General features: G+C 39.9%; 1 protein-coding gene and 1 pseudogene across 2 annotated transcripts; one reads left to right on the forward strand and one right to left on the reverse strand.

Moving 5' to 3' along the window:
- Positions 1 to 504: 504 nt before the first annotated feature.
- On the reverse strand, positions 505 to 3,544 carry LOC110040751 (UPF0390 protein zgc136864-like). Its single transcript, XM_020746016.2, has 3 exons — positions 3,410 to 3,544; positions 2,974 to 3,029; positions 505 to 1,141 (listed from the first exon to the last, which is right to left on the reverse strand). Exons 1-3 carry the CDS (start codon positions 3,489 to 3,491, stop codon positions 983 to 985), a joined length of 297 nt encoding a protein of 98 aa, XP_020601675.1. The 5' UTR covers positions 3,492 to 3,544; the 3' UTR covers positions 505 to 982.
- A 2,089-nt stretch (positions 3,545 to 5,633) lies between these two features.
- Positions 5,634 to 12,994, forward strand: LOC110040813 (uncharacterized; annotated as a pseudogene). The gene is made up of 2 exons (XR_016204179.1): positions 5,634 to 5,881; positions 8,761 to 12,994. The product of XR_016204179.1 is annotated as an uncharacterized LOC110040813 (transcript).
- The last annotated feature ends 5,313 nt before the right edge of the window (positions 12,995 to 18,307 follow it).

The raw sequence follows: 18,307 nt of genomic DNA on the forward strand, positions 1-18,307 counted from the left end.
AAAAATCCAAAACATTTCCTGGGGGAGCTTGACCCCGGACCCATGTAGAAGTTTGCTCGTTTCGGAAATCGGTCGCCCGTTACTCTCAGTGAGTTGGGTTACACAGGGTTGCTACCCACCGGAACAAAAAAAATCTCTGACTTTTCCCGGACTTTTCACTGACTGTGAAACAATTTTCACTGACCCTGCAGGATGGCTATTCTGGCCACGAATCAACAAAAACAAGGATGGCTCAGATAATCTTTAACACAAAATTGCCTTGTCTATGCAAAAACATCTAATAAAATAATTTGCAGCAACGTTGAGATAAAATTCCCTGACTTTTCACTGACTTTGAACAGGGATTTAGAAACTCCCTGACCTGATACAAAACTCCCTGACATTTCCCTGACCTTGAATAAAATCTAATTTTCCCTGACTTTTCCCTGACCATGGCAACCCTGTTACATCACTTCTGGCTTGCTAAAACAGCTATTAATAGTATATATATTAATTCAATCATCATAGTATATTCAGTACTATATTTATATGACTGCAATATAGTTGCATTTTGATTGGATATTAACAACTTTAACACAAAGAAAACAACAGCAGGGTATAATAATTTCATAATCTATGAAATACCATTAAGATCCAAAAATATTGAACACGTGAAAGTAATGGTTGCTTGTAAATAGCAATCTCTTAAATGAAGAACCTGCCACAAAAGTGTCTGCACATCTAATTTTACTTTTTTAGGACGAAAGGAAATTCTTGTCAGATCTATTTGTCAGATTTTGTTTTGTTGGGTTAGCCCATGTAGGGTTCTGTTTCACATTTTACATAACAAAATATCAATACTAAAGAAATGTTAAAAAAAAGGAACTACTAATGAACTCCAAATAGCCTTAGAGTTGTTCTTTCGGAACTTGATGGTATTCTAGAAGTATGGATGATAATATACATCTGAGTAAAATTTCTTGCAACGCTATTGTTAATGGAGTTATTTCTTCTTTTTTCCTGCCCCTTTCTTAGCTGGCTTTTTGCCTGGCTTCTTGCCCGACACAGCAGGTTTCACCATTTTGAATGGCAGCGACTGTTTGCTGGTTGCTGCTTGAGTGAGCTCCTGTTCTATCTTTGTCTTAATGGCTATTTCCATTACCTAAAAGCACAAGGATGGGAGATCTCAAAGTAAACAATAAATAAATATTCATCAAAAATAAAATCAAGAATTCAGTTCAAGAGGAGCTCTACATGCAATTCAAACTCTTATTTCTTTATTTCTTTATTTTAACAGAATACAACAAATCAATTTGTAGCATAGTAGAGCCTCTGCAGAAACAATTGAAAGATATCTTAACTTTTACATGTGACCTCAAATGTTTCATAATACTTGGCATAATTACAATGGACCTTTTCGGTGATACAGTGGCCATTTTGAATTCTAATTGTTTCAAATAGCTATTATGGGATGCTCAGGGGGAAAATTAACATGTACCTATTTGCCCCCTAACCATCATAGGGTAAGAGAGAGGGGGTGGAGGAAGGTCATCTGTGTTTCACCCTATGATAATCCTGTTCAGAGCCACATGCTTTTTTTCCTGAATGTGTGGAAAATGTCTTCATTGGTTGACCATTGGTAGCAGTTTGATAAAGTGTAACATTTGCAAATTGTTGGACTAAGTGCCTTGCACTGTATTGGCTCAGTGCAGACCAATATTGCAAGAGTTGGCTGCAGAAACTATAATGAAAATTTCTTACTGAAATATATTTTGAGAGGGAGGTCTACACTTAAAATATTGAAGCAGTGAAGTTAAACAACATTTAATGACGACAAAATTATTCCACCAGTGGTCTGTGTTTTGATTCTGTGAACATAGCAAAGGTGATTAACAGTCATTAATGAGTACACAGCATTTGCTTTGTTGATGACTGTGTGCACAGATAATTTAGGCAGGAATATGATTATTAACAGTAACAAACAAGTAGCCTTCTCTGAATTTTCTTAAGGAGAGTGACTGCAGCTGTATACAGGCTATCTAGCTTGCATCACAAGCCAAACAAATGTCTGCAAAAGAGGCTAAGCAACTTGGGTTCCATTGCTCAAGTTCTATGAAAGCAGCATAAATCCTTGACTACTTTAAACAGGAGCTACAGTAGACGACAGATGTCACTGGGACAATTCCAGGAATCCTTTCTAATTGGTGCATTTTACTCTTGCCATCATTATTATTATCCTGGATCCACCTTAACTCCCCACCCACCCCCCCCCCCACCCCCTCCTGACCCCAGGCAGTGTTGGAAAGCTCTTAGCAAACATTGACACTTGTTTTTTCTTGGTAAATGTCTGTTCAACACTCCCAGTTCAACATTGTTTTGGGGGAAGGGGAGAATTGGAGTGAATTTTGCCTGTATCACGTTCACTGCCCAACACTTTCAGCCTGCATTGTAGTTGTAATGCAATCCAACACAATGTTAGGTGAACTCAAGAGGTTTTCTAAAGCCTCTTGAAATTGAATCTTTGGGCTTTGCTTTAGCTAAACATATAAAGGGTTCTAGCCAATGACAGCACAGATTATAAATACTACTACCAATCACATGCTTATTGAAAGCTAATCTTATTCTGTGGCTTGCCCAAATTTTAATAGTTTTGCTTTTGTTCAGGTTGTAATTAATATTTTAACAAGTACGTTAAATACACTGTTTGATATTTCGTTTAAAATGAATCTCAAGAAGATCAGTGAATTTTGAGCTTGGCTTTACAAACCATTGTAAAGAACTTATTAACGCATAAGTATGTCCATTAATATGTTTTCTAACACATAAAACGGTGAAATTTTGCTTGATATATGGCTTAATAGACGCCTGTGTTTGAATCATAAGTATTTACCCTGCGGGGAAACATTGAAGCGGGTATAACGTAATTTTTTTTTTTTTAAAGAACTGATTGTCGCGAGGTCAGATGAAAACTTATTCAGGTTTTATCTACATTACCTTCTTCACTTTTGCTGCCTTGACACTCTTCGTTTTCTTCGGAGCAATGGCTCGTGCTAAAGTATCAAAGTTAAATACCGTATATCAGAATGATAAAAGCTTTCTTGATTTTAGTTTTCCCAATTTTTGCAAAAACAGCTGAAGCGTAAACAAACCGGCCGAAACTTCAACGCAAGTACATGTGTAAGCTCTTGATTTAGCTAATGTAGATCGCATTATTTTAAGCTTATCTCAATAAAAAAGTTTCTTTCGACTAAACTATACTTACGAAGGTGTTCAGCTGCCAAATATTCAACTAAAAAGTGCGCAATGTAGCTACAACGAACTGACATAACTCGATCGCAAAGGCGGGAACGTGCGTTACTTCCGTCACAACAAATTCAGTTCGTCATAAAAACGTTAATCTTTGTCGTGCAACAAATATTGATATACTCGCCTCCCTTTTTCGGCCCAAGAGCCTTTTTCTGAGGCTTCTTGGCCGCTGAAGACTTCTTCTTTTTGCCCTGTCCTTGCGCCATGTTCTCGAACGATCAACGGTTTGATTCTTTGTTTACCATGTAGCCTGCGACGGCGGTCTTTGCGCGTACCTGGTCAGTGGAAACTCTACTCTGTCCCAGTGTTTTCTTTATTTCATCGGTCATTTTCGCGTCAAGTTTTGAGATTGAGAAACTAAAACATTACCTCTTTACTATAGTCGAACCTCCCATAAGCGCTTACGGGGGTTGGTCGCTTACGAGAGCTTAGACCATATTGAGTCAAAATTTTGTCTTATTAAGGTAATTCCCCTGAAATAAAACTGCCAATAGATTTTTGTTCAAACTTTGTCATCTGAATATTTATCATATGAGAACTTCAATTATAAAATAAAAAAGGGGGGTGCCCATGCTCGTTAAGGAGCAGTGAGGCATTAAAAATGTCCCATTTTAGCATTATTTAATGCTTATTGCAAGAACGCATTCCAAGTTATTGTAAACTCTTTGTGATCCCAGACTCATGAAAACACGCCTCAAACTACAGTCAGTACTTGTGTCGGACACAAATAAACTTTTTAAGTTTGATTTTGACAGACAGCTGAATCCTTGTTAAGATATTGGAACCAAATTGCTTGCCACGGCTATCAAACTGCAAGATAGAGAAGACTACAGTGCAGCTGCTATTTTCCTTATTTATTCAATTTTCAACAATAGAAATCAGATCAATCTTTTCTCACGCAAAGCTAATGATTAGTTGATTAAAATGACTGGAAAAAAATTTGGGGTGCCCGAGCTCGTTAGTGAGCTATAGCCAATTTTTCAACCGACAGAACGCAATATCAAGGCAAATCCGCCATGTTTTCAATGTGCGCGTGCACGAACGCGCGCTAATGACCCCATAAATTATGCGCAGTAGGGATGCGCAATGCAAATGTGAGAAATCACCTTAACATGGTAACTGTAGAGACTTACCCCATGCGTCAGGGCCAATCTAAACCCATATAATAACTTCCAGTAGCCACAAAAATATTTACGCTTTCCAAAAGTATTTATTCAGAGTATCATGGTTCACCTCTGATAAACTACAACGCCTTATTGTCCAATTGCCGCTCGATTATCTGTCAAGTGGTCGCTTACGGGAGGTTAAAAACAAAAGAAAATTTCAAACTTTTAGCTCTAAAAGTGGTCGCGGTCGCTTATGAGAGGTGGTCGCTTACAAGAGGTTCCAAATATAGCGATTTGACTTGGAAACGTTTGGTAATTTGGAAAGCTGGTCGCTGAGGAGAGGTGGTCGCAACCGGAGGTTCGACTGTATTTTGAAAATTAACACATTTTACGGAGAAAGGTGTTGAATAACAGTATTTTAATGCAGTGAGAGCTATCTGCTTTCCCTTTAGCTCCTAATTACCTGCATAAGTTGTCCAGCGCAGGTTACTGATTACTGTTGAGTGTCGGTGACCTGAAAGATGCCCGGAAGATGTTAGCACCGCTCCCGGGGGGAGGGAAATCCCATTTGAAAAGGTCGGGGATGCTCGTCAGAAAATTTGAATTGAACCCTTAAAGGATACCATGCAACATGGGTGTGATTTGAGCTTTATTTGATCCCAAAAAGATACCACTTAAAAACAGAATAGGCTTGATTACCAGCCGCTGTCCAGGAAAGGAGCCCGCGCTAGTAGACAGCCTGCGTTGCAGCTGGACGTGTCACAAAATGCTTGGTAAACTGTCTGCGTTGCATGTTATAGATCGTTTTCATTGTCACGCAAAAAAAAAAAAATCAAAAACCATTCAGTGGATAAGGTCAAGAAATTGTGATCTTACAGAAGATAAATAAAGAAGACAGTTCTCCAAGTTTAAGGTGTGTGCGTTGAGATATTCGTCGAAATCTTCCGTGCAAATTTACAGAACCTAGTGTGGAGCCGTCATGTTGGTGTTCCCCTGTGGTACACCAATATGACGGCCGGAAAATAGTGTTAACATCTGGAACTTACTTTGGTTATCTGGGACAATGATTATCTGCACTGAACAAATAAACATTTAAATAAGCACTTTTCCAAATACGATTTACTACATTGTATAATATCAGCAGGAATTGATTTCTTTCGGTCAACTTCGTTCCCATGGTTCTTTCCATTCCGCGGACGGGGAGGACGTAAGGCCCTGGGATTTTGGTAGATTTCAATCTTGCATGGAATCATGGGTCATGGGTGTTCTTTTTATAAATATTCTCTTCCTCAGAAAGTGAGAGCTCGCTACACTATGGAGTGCTATAGCAAGTTGATTCTACGTTTTAGGGTGATTCTTTTCCTGTCCAACTTCAAGACATGTTTGACAAATTTGTGATACAGATTGAGGTGGCCTGGACGTAAAACAGTCATCAAGGACAAGGTGTCCCGGACGCTTCCAAATAGAAACTGAAATTTTGGCCGACACAGGTAAGCTACGTTACTTTATCGTATATAAGGACTTATGAGGTATAAATGTAGTTTTATTGTGACCCCATCAGTAAGTATATTCTCTGAATCTGTTTGAATCTTACAGTAATTTTTATTCTCACGTCACTGATTGCTTAGTATTTCAATTTGGTAACGAATTTTAAGGCTAACTGGGATCGTTCATAACTTCCGGGATTATTTTCAAGGCGTAACAATTTATCATTTCGATCGTCGATAAAGATCGATCGTGGTCGGTTGAATTCGATACTAATAAATTGGAAAATGTCGGAGATCGATAAAAGTCGATCACACGATTTCTTGCGATTATCGGGATATTAAAATAAAATAGATGCTGTATGGCCACAGACAAGACTTTAGTTTTTCAAAAGTGGATAAATAAAGCAGGCTGGACTATTGTACCGATTTTACACTGTTATTACAAGCTCAAATAAACATTACCAGAAAGCAGAAACTGAACTTCCTCTTTTTTCCAGCGAAGGTAATTCATTTTCAGTTATAACATGACTTATGTGTCTCGTTTGTTTACATTGATTAATATCTACATTTCTTGCCGCCTTGTCACGCTGCGTTATGCAGCTTTTGTCATTCTGTGCTGTGAGCCCGGTTTGCTTGGCTGGCCCGGTTACCAAGATCTCACCCCGTGTTCATGTGAGGTGAGCCAGCGGCCAGCTCGGTTACCCGGCGAGATCACCGAGATCTCGCCAACCGGAATGAAAATTTTCCCTTATGAACACTCAAGCCCAGGTAGTTTTTTGACAAAATAACTTCGCTTTCGCAACATAGCAACCAAAATGGAATAATTTTTGCCTTCTATGTATTTCCACTTCAGAAGTTTGCGAATTAGCTTTACTAGTAAAGTCACAAGGGGCAACAAGGCTACGCTAGTCGCGCACGATGCAACTTAATATGGCGCCATTTGACCGAGCTGAAATTTCCCATATGAACAGACAACAAAATTCACCCTGGGGGTACTCCCATATGGAAAGGTCGGGTATCCTTGTCGTCTCGCTTATAATTAGGGGTATAAATTAAGAATTCCGGTCTCACTTAGGGTACTGTTGACGAAACGCTTCTTTTTAAGCTATATTATTAATAACAGAAACGCTCTTATTTCTGTTTTTAGGCTCGATTTCCGCCGGTCCCTCGAGTACGGTCTACTAGCGAGGGCTCCTTTCCTGAACAGCGGCTGGTAGTCGAGTTTATCCCATTTTAAGTGATATCTTCTCAGCGGTGAAATAGAGCTTGAACCAGACCCAGATTGGTCTCCTTTAGGGGCTTAATTAAATTTTTCCGACGAACACCCCCGACCTTTGCATATGGGAGTTCCCCCCCCCCCGGGGAAAAATTCGTCAAGATAACTGACTTAACCCGGTTACCGGGCTCACATGAAGAGGCCCTAAACCTGATAAAATTCCACTTTTAAAGAACGCAACCGTAAAAAAAAAAAAACAAAACTTGAATTTGAATATTTCATTTACAATTATAGCGCTCTTCGCCTCCTGTTGCCATCCAAACGATCAAAACCTGGTACAGCAAGGACAGGCGCAAGCAGAAGTTTGCAAATCGGGCGAATTTAGCGAAGCTGCCAGACACGACTTGCAGTCGTAACAGTGTATATCTTAAAACTGTTGAACTTATGAAAACTCATGAAAACACCGATGAAAATGAAGTGCCAATCACTTTGTCTGGCCACGCTTTTTATATGTCCACGGTTTTTCAGTTTCGCTCCTGATGGTCTAAGGCAGCGTTCACACTACGCCGAAGAAATTTGGAAACGCAGCTTCATTTCTCCGGTTAGGCCTGCCTTCAACACTAATCGGTCACGAAAACGGAGCTTTTGGAAAACGCTCTTCAAACTGGAGAAATTTGAGAACGCCGGCTTTGCGTTTTAGTGTGGACGGAAATCAATTTGAAAACGGAAGTTTTGAAAACAATAATCTTATGATTAAGCTAACCCCCAGCCCCGCCCCCCTCCCTTTTATGGCGCACTCAAGCTTTCCTGCCGCTGTTGATTGCTGCGTTTTCAAATTTCTCAAGCGTAGTGTGGCATATGGACGGAAAGCATCGTTTTCGAAAAGTTCTGTTTTCAAATTGTTTCCGTCCACACTAAAACGCAAAGCCGGCGTTTTCAAATTCCTTCGGTTTGAAGAGCGTTTTCGAAAAGCTCCGTTCGTCTGCTAAAGGGACAATTTTTAGGAGAGAGTCTAACTTTTTGTTGACCTCACTCGCGCGACACCATCTTGGGAATTTTCACCGCCAGGTCCGACAGCGTCATTCAGATCTTCGTCAGTTTGCGATCCATTATCTCTTTAAGTTGAACTATTTACGCTCTCCTCTTTATCCATTTTGTAATTAGTACCTGAAGGTTGGAGCTGTCGCCTACGAGGGCGACATTACGGAGCGCTCCAGAACACCTCCGAACTGAAGCACGATACACTTTCTGATCCCTTCTAGTTTTGCTCCTGACCAAATTAATTTTGCATTGGCAAATCTTGTTTTTTCTTTTATCGCACTTACGTTGTGACTCCATAGTGTAAACAGAACTAATAGCGCACCCGTTCGGTGTACCTTTCAGACCTTTCAGCTTGCCATTCCTTGATATCTGTCCTTAGTTTGCACTTCAATGCTTTACCAATTCCTTTTGTTCATGTGAATAAACTGAAATTTAAAAATTTGGATGCCTTGCTATATTTTAGAAAGTTTGAGCATTCGCACCCAACTGGTGAGAACAGGGAGATCAAGTTTGTTTCAAACTGTGCTATGACATTGATTACATGAAAAATGTTTAAACTTGTATTATCTGGTGTTTGGCGTGTACAGGTAAATGAGTCATATTGCTTTCTTGTATTTTGTTTCAGTGAAAGCTGTTTCTGGGACAAACACAAAACACTATTATTTACAAGAATACAAGAATTGTAAGCATGGCAGAGCAGTCCTTTCCAGGAGAGGATGATGTAAGTGATCAGTCACAAGATGAGAAGATACGTAAGTTACATAAAGCAATAGAGAATGGGGATACAGACGAGGTGGTCCAGATTGTTAATGACAGTGATGACGTTTTGTCTCTGTTAAACAGACCATTTGGGCCTGAGGACTCAATGGGGCCTCTTCATTTTGCAGTGACCAAGAATAGACAAGAGATATGCCAGTTACTGATATATCTAGGGAGTGACGTGAATCTGCAGAATGAGGAGAACCTGCAAACTCCTCTGCATATGGCTATAGATACTAGTGTAGAAGCTGCCATTGTGAACTTACTGCTTCAGAATGGTGCGTCTACTGAGCTCTATGATGAGATGGACTGCACTCCATTCCAGCTCTTGTTCTTGGAGCCTGGTCCTGAGAATCAGTTCCAGTTTGAGAAGTTCCAGTTCTTACTGGAGGCAGGAGCATCAGTGAACACTAGAGCGGCTTTTGGTGCTCAGCCGCTCCATAATTCTGTGAAGGCCTTCCACTCCGCCAAGTGTGAGCAGAAACATGATGCGGATCAGACTCCTATGTGTGTGAGAGTGACGCAGATGATTCTCGAGAAAGGTGGAGATGTTAACTGCCAAACCAGTTCGCATGAGACCCCTCTTCACTTTGCTGCAGGAGATGGCTGTGATGATATCGTGAAGTTTTTGCTGGAGTCTGGTGCCCTAGTCAATGCAACAAATCTCAGCGGGGAGTCAGCGATATCTCACTTAGCTCGCCATAGTACTCCTCCATTCTCTGACGTTGTGGAAGACCACAACAGGTTTATTCAGAAGAGGATAAAGACTCTGCAGCTGCTGCAAGCCTATAATGGTGACATCAATTTCAGCAACTCTATGGGAGACACCCCACTGCATTGGCTTCTGGCAAACCCCTCTGATTTTACACCGAGGATGCTGGAAGAGCTCATCAAAGCTGGTGCTATGGTGAATGCCGTCAACACTAGGCATGAGTGTGCACTTCATTATCTGGATATGTACCCTGCAACTGGCTATGGCAACCGCCAGGCTACTCCCACAGTCAAAGAAGCCATAGTTCAAATGATGGCAGCCAATGGGGCTGATGTAAATTTAAGAAACATAAATGGGCACACACCCCTGTTTGCAGCACTTCAGAGGAAAGACCAAGATTTGGTTGAAGTACTCTTGCAAAATGGAAGTAGACTGGACATGCAGGACAGATTTGGAAGGACTTGTCTTCATTTCATAGAAATGAATGACATGGATAGATCGTTGAGTGCTATGTTGATGAAAGCCGGTGTTCCCGATGATATCAGAGATGTAAATGGGATGACGTGCTATGAAGTCAGTAAAACCATTACATTCCATCAGCCTTTATCTAAGAAACAGCATGTAAAGGACGATACATGCCACGCTGAGCCTTTTGATGAATTTGATCGGTTATCAAATGATGAAAGAAACAAAATCAAGATGATGATTCAAGTCATAATCTCCAGCTTGGAAGTGAAATTCAAAAAGAGCTTACTAATACAGAGAACATTGCATTTAATGAAGACGAAGATGATTCAGATGATAGTGAGTGTGACATAAACCTGGATGTGTTATCACCTCTGGAAATGGAAGTATTGGCCCTACGATTTGGTGCTGGAGTAGGTGACGACGATGATGATCCAGATTCACATTTGGCCAAAATCTTGGGAGCACTGCTGACCCCAATAGACAAAAACCTCAATGTGGACAATCATGTAGCCAAATTAAAGTCACAGTTGGGTGACATTGACTCTCTGTGCCTTAGCTATTTGTCTGACCCAAATGAAGGACCTGTGAAAATGACAGAAGAGTTGGAAATCATAAAGGAAGAAATCAACACACTGATGGGTAGAATTGCCAGAGGTGTGAAGGAGCTAGACACCAGAATGGGATTCACACCTGTTCTTTCTGGCAGTATGAGTGAGGGAACCAAAATCGGGAGAATGGACGAGTTTGATTTCCTCTTGTACATGCATTCTGTGGCCGAGTTGTTGGACATAAGAGAAGCTGATGACACAATACCAGGATTTGTAAAAATGAATGCTAAGCCAGACCTCTCCAAAGGCCAAAGCCAGGATATCTTCATTGGCGACAAGTTAGTGGCCTCGGTCTTTGGCCGCTATCTATACAGTCTCATCCAAAGGGTTCTTGGCAGAGAGGACACCTGGCTGGATCTCCACTTCTACTGGGACAAGGGCCCCCTAAAAGTATCTGCAGCAACTTCACAAGTCTGCAACCTAGCATTGAGATGGGTGGGCAGAGAGTACAACAACCTGTCCATATCCGTGGATCTAGCTCCAGTCATACACCTCCAGAACTGGTGGCCAAAAGCTGTGGTAGAACAGACCCTACTGCTACCAAAATCCGTGAAGAATTATGGCTCATTGATTGTGGTCTGTAAAGCAGCACCTGAGGAGCCATTTGAGGGAGGCCATGAATCTTACTTCAGATTGTCCTATTCTCATATGGAAACCAGGATTTTCAATTCTCTGCCACTTGACATCAAGTACAGCTACGTTCTTGCTAAGATTCTGATGGAAAATATATCAAAGCTGGTACCAAATCACCACAGTGGAAGGACAAACATTTCCAGCTACATGTTGAAAATGGCATTCTTCACTCAGTATGAACATTTTCTTAAGTCTGGAAATCAAAAGAACAAACAGATTCAGTCATTTTCTGAAGAAATTCCAGTCGAAAATGTAAGGCGCCTCACATCCTCAATGTTTGCCCAACTTGAGAATTGCATTAAGAGCAGAAATTTGCCATCATTCTTCCTCCCGCCACAGAATATCATACGATACCATTCTCGGATATCCATTGCTGACAGAGAGATATGTATGATCCTTCATCAACTTTTGAAGGTGACAACCTAATGTTGTAGAAGGTGGCACCGCTTTACAAAGGTATTATGCACCAAACTAGTATAACAATATTGCCGGAACAGTCGGAGACGAAGTACCAGTTAATCTCCGTGAACGGACTGAACTGACTTGCTGTCTTTGTTATGAAGAAGCTAAGCAACTCTCGATACTGGGGCCATTCTTTGATTGGAGGACTAGCAGCGGTGTCTTGATGAGTTTACTCCGAAAATAACCCAAACTCATCCGCATGTATTCCTCCTAGTAAACACCAGATGAAGTTTCTTAGGATTCGAATGAAACCTTAGCAGCCCATGCAAGCGGTACTGAGAAAATGCTTTGAACTTTTAACTGGAATTCAGTACAACTGCAGCTCACGAAAACTGAGTACAATTGTGGTAGTTTGTTGCGCTGTACTCGGAGCTGAACATTTACATCTTTGGATAAAACTCTAGTGAGTGACCTAGCTATTGAGCTGTACTTTCATGTGGTACTGTTTATTATGCTGTACAAGGCGATTCTACCTTTTAAGTCTCTTGATGAAACCCTAGTGTGTGACCATTCAAATGAAAGCTATTGAGCTGTAAGTTCATGCGGTACTGTTCATTATGCTGTTCTAGGTGATTCTACCTTTGAAGTCTGTGGATGAAACCCTAGTGTGTGACCATTCAAATGAGAGCTACTGAGCAGTGCTTTCATGTTCTACTGTCTATTATGCTGTACAATCATTGTGCTTCGGTTTTACATGAAACTTGGCTACAAAGCAAGAATGTTATTATAACGTCTATTTGCCTGTTGAAAACCCTAGAGTGTGTCGTAATAAATAGACGCTATTGAGTAGTACTTAAATTTAGCTCTGCTATTTTTTTAGGAGTGCCGACTACATACATATTCTGGGAATTCCTGCTGGTGAACAGTAAGAATTTTCTAAGGTGACACCCTCAAACACGAGTGGGAACAGTCCATTTTACTCCCGTTTATTGACTTCCTTAATTTATAACTGTTACAGCAAGAACTACACATTAATTTCAACTGCTACTCTAAATTAAGATAACAGATTTAAAACTTTAAATTTCGATAAATTCTCATCTTGGATACAATTTTAATTAATACATTTCGCCAGAATAAATTAATATTCATCCACGCAATGAATTTTGTTGCACAATAATTTCACACATATCAGTATGCTATTATATATCATACGTTATAAGTATTTGCAAATTGAAAAATGTCTTACTTAGAGAATTAAATCAGATTGGACTGTTCAAGCATTGTCATGTACATCTTCGGTTCATCACGACTAATTATGCACCACATAAAAAACAGTTCATTTTAGTTTTAAGGAGCAGGCGCCTCTTAATGTGAAAGGAGGCAAAAAGTGCATCGCAGGTGGAAGAAAAATCGAACCAATTGCAATAGCTGTTATAGCAGTTAAGTCTGCGGTCAAATATTCTTTTGTTTTAAAAGGCATGCAAATGAGGCGAAAGGGTCAACACAATGCAGAATTGACCCTTTCGCCTCGTTTGTGTGTCAAGCCGCTGTAACTGCAACAACAGCTAATGACAAATATTTGTTGCTAACAGATGTGCCCTTAAGAAAATGGCCAATCTGCGAGAACCCACAGTCTCTCCACTACAGTACAAAGAAAGCTATAGCATAATGAACACTATGGAAGCCACTCAAAGTTTTGATTGGCTCTCAGTTGACATCTCGGTGTTTGCTGGTTTTCCCCATTCTTGCTCAATCCGAATTTATGTTACTGTAGGCGTAGGAGAATTCAAAATGCACACGCGGCTGTGCGCTGTTTCTTTCGCTGAGACTAAACTAATAGAAAGATATCAAAACGTTGTCATAGCAACGTTTGCCCTGTACAGACGGCCTGGATTACAAATGCGACGCAAGCATTGCTACATATACGTTCCTCATGCGTATGATTGTGCTGATGCAGCGCACATGTCTAGGTTTACACGTGCATCATGTAACTAAACAGAAGAAACCTACGTGTAAATTAAACCGGCACGAAAATTGACTTGAAAAATATTCAAATATACAGGTGAAAGTTACATATAGGCCGAGAATTTATAGTTCTTGATGTCCGAACCTAGTTTTTCACCTCCTTAGTTCTATGGGGAGTGAGTTCCAGTAACTTGCTCCGGCATGCGTAGAGATAAGGTCTTTGCTTTGGGTACGATCTATGTGTCCGTGGAGCTCACTTCTATTGATAAAACAAACTTCTAATTGTTTAGGGCAGGACTTTAAGAATATATATAAATCTAAGAAATCTCCTGTTAATTATATTGTGTTGGTAGGCCCAAAGTATTTCTCATATTTTGTGTACAGGTAGTTCTGTTAGCCCAGAGATACACTGTAAACAGTTTCTCTTTAGCTCGAAAATCCGCGTGGAAGAACGCAAAGAGAGCGCGACGCTACATAGCCTTCTGGGAGAATGGTTTGCTTCTTCAGTTCATCATAAAAACCATCACCTCTGTCGTGCATAAAGTCTTATGATACTCACCTGCATCTTTCACCATCTTTGGATCCATGAGCCTTCTTCTTACGCTTCATGACTGTTGAAGACTTCTTCTTTTTGCCTTGTTCTTGCGCCACGTTCTCGGGCGTTCAACGACGGTCCGTGTAAAACGCAGACTGCGGACCGGACATGAAATAATGCAGACTAATGGTAAAATGTAGACTGCAGACCAGAAGCAAAACGAATCATTTTAGCATTCCCATCATTCAGAACTTACCTCACAAAGGATAAAAGGTAAAGTCTGCATGCGAACCAAGTGGCCCATCAGGCCGGAGCTTATCCCGGTTTCTGTAACATGAAAGGACTAGGAGTATTTCTACTCCCCCCTGGATGGGATGCTACTCCATCGCAGGGTTACCCCCAGCCGGTACCCGTTTGGACATCTGGGTGGAGAGAGGCACTGTGAGAGTAAAGTGTCTTGCCCAAGAACACAACACAATGTCCCCGGCCAGGGCTCGAACCCGGACCGCTCGATCCGGAGACGAGCGCACTAACCATGAGGCCACCGCGCCTCCCACTCACAAAGGATAACCGAAGCATTATTTAGGCTAACCTGAGTGATGTTCAGGTTAACCAGAGCACTACTCAGGCCCGAATATTTACACTAACCGGATAGCAGACTGCGATTAGCCTGAATGAACCTTTTCGGCCATTTTGAATTCTATTGTTTCAAATAGCTATTATGGTATGCTCAGGGTGAACATTAATACGTATTTGACACCTGGGTATCCCATAACAAAATGGCCGACGTATTTCCGAAAAGGTCCATTTTAATAATGGAAACAACACTACATATACCTTAAAACTCTGTAGTCTGCAGTCAGCATTTTACCCCTGGTCTGAATTTCACGCACAGTCTGCATGTAACCTCCAGTTTTCGGTCATTATCATACATTGAAGTCACTATCTCTTTTCCGATTAACCGAAAGCGTACAGTGAATTTTCGAAATCAGCGCCTGTGATGTCATCTAGCTGCAGATTATACAATAATCGTGTCAAGGACACTCAAGATCAGGGTAATCATCTCATGTATGACCGCGGTGCATGATTTCTAAGGGTAATCATGTCAAGTTCGCGTGCTTTGTGTTGCTGGCCGTCAGTGAAGAAGCAAAAACATTCCTTCCATTTTTTTTTTGGTTGAATGTGTAATAAAACAATTATTAGATTTGGTTTTTGTGATATCCAGAATAATCAAGGTCTCGGTAAGGGTTATTAGCCTCAGCCTTCGGCTGATAACCCCTACCTCGACCTTGGTTACTCTGGATAGCACAAAAACCTCATCCGATAATTGTTTATAATCTGCACCCTGCAGTCCGCATTCTGAGTTTTACCCTAAAAGCGTTCACCTGTCAGAACAGGTCCGAACTGTCTCTTTTGGCATTAAGCCCGCGACAAGACCTATAAATAAATATTTGTAAAATATTTTAAGAGGAGGCCTCCAATCACCTAAACGTGGGTTTGAGGAGAGTCCTCAAACCAAAAAAATAAAAGCTTACGATGTATCTTAAATATCTAAAACGTCCTGTGATGAGACCATTCCAGAGTCACATCTTTCATAGTGAAATCATTCCAAAGTAACCTCAGATCGTTCCACAAAAATGTCAGATCACTCCACTCATAAAAAGTAAGGAAAGCATTCTTACTTAAACCACTCAATATATATTAACACAACAGCTTTACAACAGATGCTATACAGACTATGCAAATTTAAAATACAGGATAAATAGACGCCGCAACATTACCACTTTTTCTTTGATGATCCGCATCTGAAACTTTTATCGACTCGTCAACTTTAAAATTTCTTCTTTCATGATCCGCTCATGATGAATAGACACTGCCACTTTAAAACCTTTGATGTATAGACTCCAACATAAAAACACCTGATATATATAAACTCCGTAGCTTTAAAACACTTGAGATATAGACTCCGCAACTTGAAACCTTCTTCTTTGGTAATCCGCATATGATATATGGACTGTGCAGCTATAAAACACTTGATATAAAGCCTCCCCAACTTCTAAACACTTCATATATAGACAACGCAACTTTAAACTTTCTTCTTTCGTGATCCACACATGATATATAGACTCCGCAACTTTAAAACTTCTTCCTTGGTAATCCACACATGATATATAGACTCCGCAACTTTAAAACTTCATTTTTGGTGATCCACACATGGCATGATATATAGACTATGCAACTTTAAAACACTTGATATATACACTCCACAACTTTCAAAAACGCCTACTATGTAGACTCCACAAATTTAAAACACGTAACAAATAGACACCAAAACTTTAAAACACTTGGTATACAGATTCCGCACCTTTAAACTTTCTTCTCCCGTAAACCGCATATCACATACAGACTCCACAACTTTCAAATACTTGATATAAACACACCCCATCTTTACAACACTTGATATAAAAACTCCGCAACTTTAAAACACTTGATATCTAGTCTCCGCAACCTAAACTTTAAAACTTCTTCTTCTTTAGTGATCCGCACATGATATATAGACAACCCAACTTTTAAACTTCTTCTTTGGTGATCCACACATGATATATACACCACGCAAATTCAAAACTTCTTCTTTCATGATCCACAAATGATATATAGACTCCGCAACTTTAAAAAATCTTCTTTGGCTATCAACTCATGACATATAAACTTGGCAACTTCAAAACCTCTTCTCTGGTGATAAACAAATAATACTTAGACAACACAAGTTTAAAACTACTTCCTTGGTGATCTACACATGATTTATAGACTCCGCAACTTTAAAACTTCTTCCTTCGTGAACCACACATGATATATAGACTCACCAACTTTAAAAGTTCTTCTTTGGTGATCCACACATGATATATGGACTCCAACCTTTAAAACTTCTTCTTTGGTGATCCACACATGATAAATAGACTCTGCACCTTTAAAACTTCTTCCTTCGTGATCCACACATTATATAGAGGCTCTGCACCTTTTAAACTTCTTCTTTAGTGATCCACACATGAAATATAGACTCCGCAAATTTAAAACTTTTTTTTGGTGATCCACACATGATATATAGACTCCGCAACTTTAAAACTTCTGCTTTGGTGATCCACACACGATATATAGACTCCGCAACTTTAAAACTTCTTCTTTGGTGATCCACACATAAAATATAGAGACTCTGCACCTTTTAAACTTCTCCTTTAGTGATCCACACATGACATATAGATTCTGCAAATTTAAAACTTCTCTTTTAGTGATGCAATCATGACCTATAAACTCCGCAACTTTAAAACTTTTTCTCTCGTGATCCACATATGATATATAGACTCCGTAACTTTAAACCTTTTTTTTCGGTGATCCACTCATGACATATAGACTCCGTAACTTTAAAACTTCTTCTTTGATGATCCACACATGATATATAGACTCCGTAACTTTAAACCTTTTTCTTTGGTGATCCACTCATGATATATAGACTCCGCAACTTTAAAACTTCTTCTTTGGTGATCCACTCATGATATATAGACTCAAAAACTTTAAAACTTCTTCTTTGTTGATCCACTCATGATATATAGACTCCGCAACTTTAAAACTTCTTCTTTGGTGATCCATAAACGATATATAGCCTCCGTAACTTTAATTTAAAACTTTTTCTTTGATAATCCGCTCATGATATAAAGACTCTCCAACTTTAAAACATCTTATTTGGTGATCCACACATGATATATAGACTCCGCAACTCTAAAATTTGTTCTTTAGCGATCCACACATGATAAAAAACTCCGCCATTTTAAAACTTCTTCTTTGGTGATCCACATATGATATATAGACTCCGCAACTTTAAAACTTGTTCTTTGGTGATCCACGCATGATATATAGATTCTGCAACTTTAATACTTCTCTTTTAGAGATCCACTCATGATATATAAACTCCGCAAGTTTGAAACTTTTTCCTGGTGATCCACATATGATATATAGACGCTGCAACTTGAAAACTTTTTCTCTGGTGATCCACACATGATATATAGACTCGGACACTCTATAACTTCTCTTTTAG

This window comes from Orbicella faveolata, unplaced genomic scaffold, assembly GCF_042242905.1.
Source record: "Orbicella faveolata isolate gen_17 unplaced genomic scaffold, um_ofav_v1 contig_47, whole genome shotgun sequence".
Classification (NCBI taxonomy): domain Eukaryota; kingdom Metazoa; phylum Cnidaria; class Anthozoa; order Scleractinia; family Merulinidae; genus Orbicella; species Orbicella faveolata.

Coding starts and splice junctions, on each gene's coding strand:
- LOC110040751 (XM_020746016.2), bottom strand. CDS start 3,491: ATGGCGCAAGGACAGGGCAAAAAGAAGAAGTCTTCAGCGGCCAAGAAG. Junction 3,030..3,409: donor TCTTGGGCCGAAAAAGGGAG/GCGAGTATATCA, acceptor TTGATACTTTAG/CACGAGCCATTGCTCCGAAG. Junction 1,142..2,973: donor AGGCAGCAAAAGTGAAGAAG/GTAATGTAGATA, acceptor TTGTGCTTTTAG/GTAATGGAAATAGCCATTAA.